Source organism: Castanea sativa, chromosome 5, assembly GCF_040712315.1.
Source record: "Castanea sativa cultivar Marrone di Chiusa Pesio chromosome 5, ASM4071231v1".
Taxonomy (NCBI): domain Eukaryota; kingdom Viridiplantae; phylum Streptophyta; class Magnoliopsida; order Fagales; family Fagaceae; genus Castanea; species Castanea sativa.
In genome coordinates this window covers 28571365-28574190 of record NC_134017.1, presented here as the reverse complement: position 1 = coordinate 28574190, position 2826 = coordinate 28571365, and the positions used below count along the sequence as shown (strand labels likewise).

At 31.6% G+C, this 2826-nt stretch overlaps 1 protein-coding gene across 1 annotated transcript; it reads left to right on the top strand.

Annotated features, from left to right (window-relative positions):
- Positions 1-475: 475 nt before the first annotated feature.
- LOC142634104 (transcription factor MYB15-like) lies at positions 476-1942 on the top strand. The gene is made up of 3 exons (XM_075808382.1): positions 476-620; positions 1146-1275; positions 1462-1942. The coding sequence occupies exons 1-3, from the start codon at positions 488-490 to the stop codon at positions 1940-1942; spliced, it is 744 nt and encodes a 247-aa protein (XP_075664497.1). The 5' UTR covers positions 476-487.
- Positions 1943-2826: the final 884 nt, after the last annotated feature.

The following is a 2826-nucleotide window of genomic DNA, read 5'->3' as shown; positions in this document are numbered from 1 at the left end:
ATTCCAACTATTTAGAAAAGCACCATTAAATGTCTTATCTCTTTATAAATAAGTTATAAGCTTCCTAAATTACTCTTAAACAAATTTATAAAAAATTTAAACAATTGTGCATATAAAAACTCTATTGGTGTATTACAAGTCTACATCTATCATTACAAACTCTATTAGCTGTAGATTGCAAACTTATCTTCAAATTTTAATACAATTATTGGTAAATTCTACAATGTTATAATGAAAATGTTAATAAAATAATAGAGTTTGACTTTTAAAATAGGGCTTAATTTTGGGACATCATTAAAGGGATTGCAAGCTAAACAATTTGGGTCGGAGGAAGTATTATTTTGTACTTATCTCATGATTGCAAATTCATTAGGGCCCAAATGTCCCCATAAAATGTTTAATGATAGTTCAATTGTTATAAGCATACATAGTTTAGTGAAAGTTATTAATTGTTTTGAGCTACAAGACCATCGGGGGAGAGAGAGAAATGGTGAGAGCCTCCTTCTATGACAAAAATGGACTGAAGAAAGGTGCATGGACTCCAGAAGAAGATGATAAGCTAAGAAGTTTTATTCAGAGATATGGCCACTCAAATTGGTACAAACTTCCCAAGCTTGCCGGTATGAACAATATAATATTATTTTAAAGAATGGATCTTGGTTTTCTTTTTCTTTTTTATATAATAAAAAATTTATGTAGGTTGATTATAATTTTTTATTTATTTATAAATTACCTAGGGTCTTATCATTTGTCTGGGTGAAATTTTTATTTTTTCAGTGAATATGAATTTGAACATACTATTTTAGCATTCCATCTAAATTAGAAGATTACAAGAGACAAGTGAAAGGATTTTCATCTAGAAGACAACATTATTTATAGCAAGAACATCTTTTCCTGCACGTTGTTCCTCACTCTTTTTATGTAACAAAAATTCTCTTCATGCATCGTGCATGAAACTTAATTATATGTGTATGGCTTTGTTACTTTAATTCCGTTTATGCAACTTTTACTTATTTGTTTCTGGCAATTATACATGTATGTGTGTGAGAGATAAGAAATCAAAATAATTAAGTAGTATGACGTAACATTAATAATACTATTCTTACCCAAAAAAAACATTAATAATACTATGATGTTTTGGACAGGTTTATCAAGGTGCGGCAAGAGTTGCAGGCTGCGATGGTTGAACTACCTCTATCCAGATGTAAAACGTGGAAACTTCACCAATGGAGAAGAGGATTTAATCATCAAGTTACATGAAGAAGCTGGAAACAAGTATATATAAAAAAATTTCACTTTTTAAAACTTTGTGACACACACACACATATAAAATACTATAATCTATTTTCACTTACCTGAATAACCAAAAAAAAAAGAAGGTATTGTTTATCGTAATTTTTTCTTGATGTCCTTCATAAAGCTTCTTCTTCAATGAATTGACGCGAAATGTTCTCCTTTCAGATGGTCTATGATTGCCAAGCATTTACCCAGACGAACAGACAATGAGATAAAGAACCATTGGCACACGCACCTAAAGAAGCATGTAAAGCAAAATCCAAAAAAATCTGAGGTGAAGGAGCAATTTAATGAAACTTCCCCATGCAAAGCCAAGAAAAATAGAGAATCAGAAAAGGAAAGCCTTCATGCCAGTGCTTCCTCTCACCAAACCTTAGAAAGCTCTCCCTTGTCCACAGAACTATCTTCCTCTGAACACTTCTCTTTGAGATATGATCATCCACCTGTAACTGGCATAAATTGGGCTGAAGAAGACTGTCTTACTTCATTCGAAACATTTGAAGACACCTTTGGAGACTTTTGGACTGAACCATTTGTAGCAGACAACACGAATATCCCAGATGAGTTTCCAATATCTCCATATATTTTATACCATGATGACATAGACTTGTTTGACCAAGTGATGCAGGAATTGCCAAAAAACTAATGCAAGTTTCTGCACTACAAGGATCTATTTTTATAAATAACAAATGCGGTGGTGACTGATTGTAAAATATTAAAATAATGCTTGGGATATTTCTCTAGCTAAAAACAGCCACCTAAATGTCTGATATGTGAAAGCGATCATTCACGCAAGTTTATTCTTGCTACTATAATAATGCAGGGAATATATGTTATGCATATGTAGCTTTTGGGCTAGCTTGTTAAGTTCAACTTCCTAATGATCAAGGAAATAATTCTTGTAATCATCCTAATCAGATTCCTATTACTATAAGTTAATTTATTCTTCAGTTCCTGGTTTTTAGATAAGTGATAATTGGATTATTAGGTCTGGATTCTGTCTAAAATTCATGATATTAGGATCTTCTCCATTTAAAATGGATCTATTTAATGGTTTTAATGAATTTTACAAAATTTAAGGTATATATGGTGTTATATCATAAACTGTCAAATTTAAAAAAAAGTAAAATATTAACTGTAAACTAGACTGTCCCAATTTTGCTAATCTAAGGCTATATATATATATATAAATCAATTAAGAGTAATCAATCTTATGGATCAAGATTTTGAAATTGATATTTTTTTTTTTGAGAAGTAAAGTAAACAGAACAACACACACACAGCGAACGAGGACAAAAGCATAATATCACATAACTTATCCCTTACAAAAACTGGTGATTCTTGTAAGGTGTATGAAGGCTTTATACCCGATTTTGAACTCACTCTTAGGCGATGTAGGACTACCCACGTTTCTTTTTTTTGAGAAGAAAAGTAAACAGAGCAACACACACACACACAGGGAATGGGGGCAATGACATAATATCACACAACTTACCCCTTACAAAAGTCGATAACTCTTGTAAGGTGTAT

What these genes read in the sequence shown, in the direction of transcription:
- LOC142634104 (XM_075808382.1), top strand. Translation starts at nt 488, where the DNA reads ATGGTGAGAGCCTCCTTCTATGACAAAAATGGACTGAAGAAAGGTGCA. An exon ending in CAAACTTCCCAAGCTTGCCG is followed by an intron (nt 621 to 1,145) that starts GTATGAACAATA and finishes TGTTTTGGACAG; the next exon opens with GTTTATCAAGGTGCGGCAAG. An exon ending in CATGAAGAAGCTGGAAACAA is followed by an intron (nt 1,276 to 1,461) that starts GTATATATAAAA and finishes TTCTCCTTTCAG; the next exon opens with ATGGTCTATGATTGCCAAGC.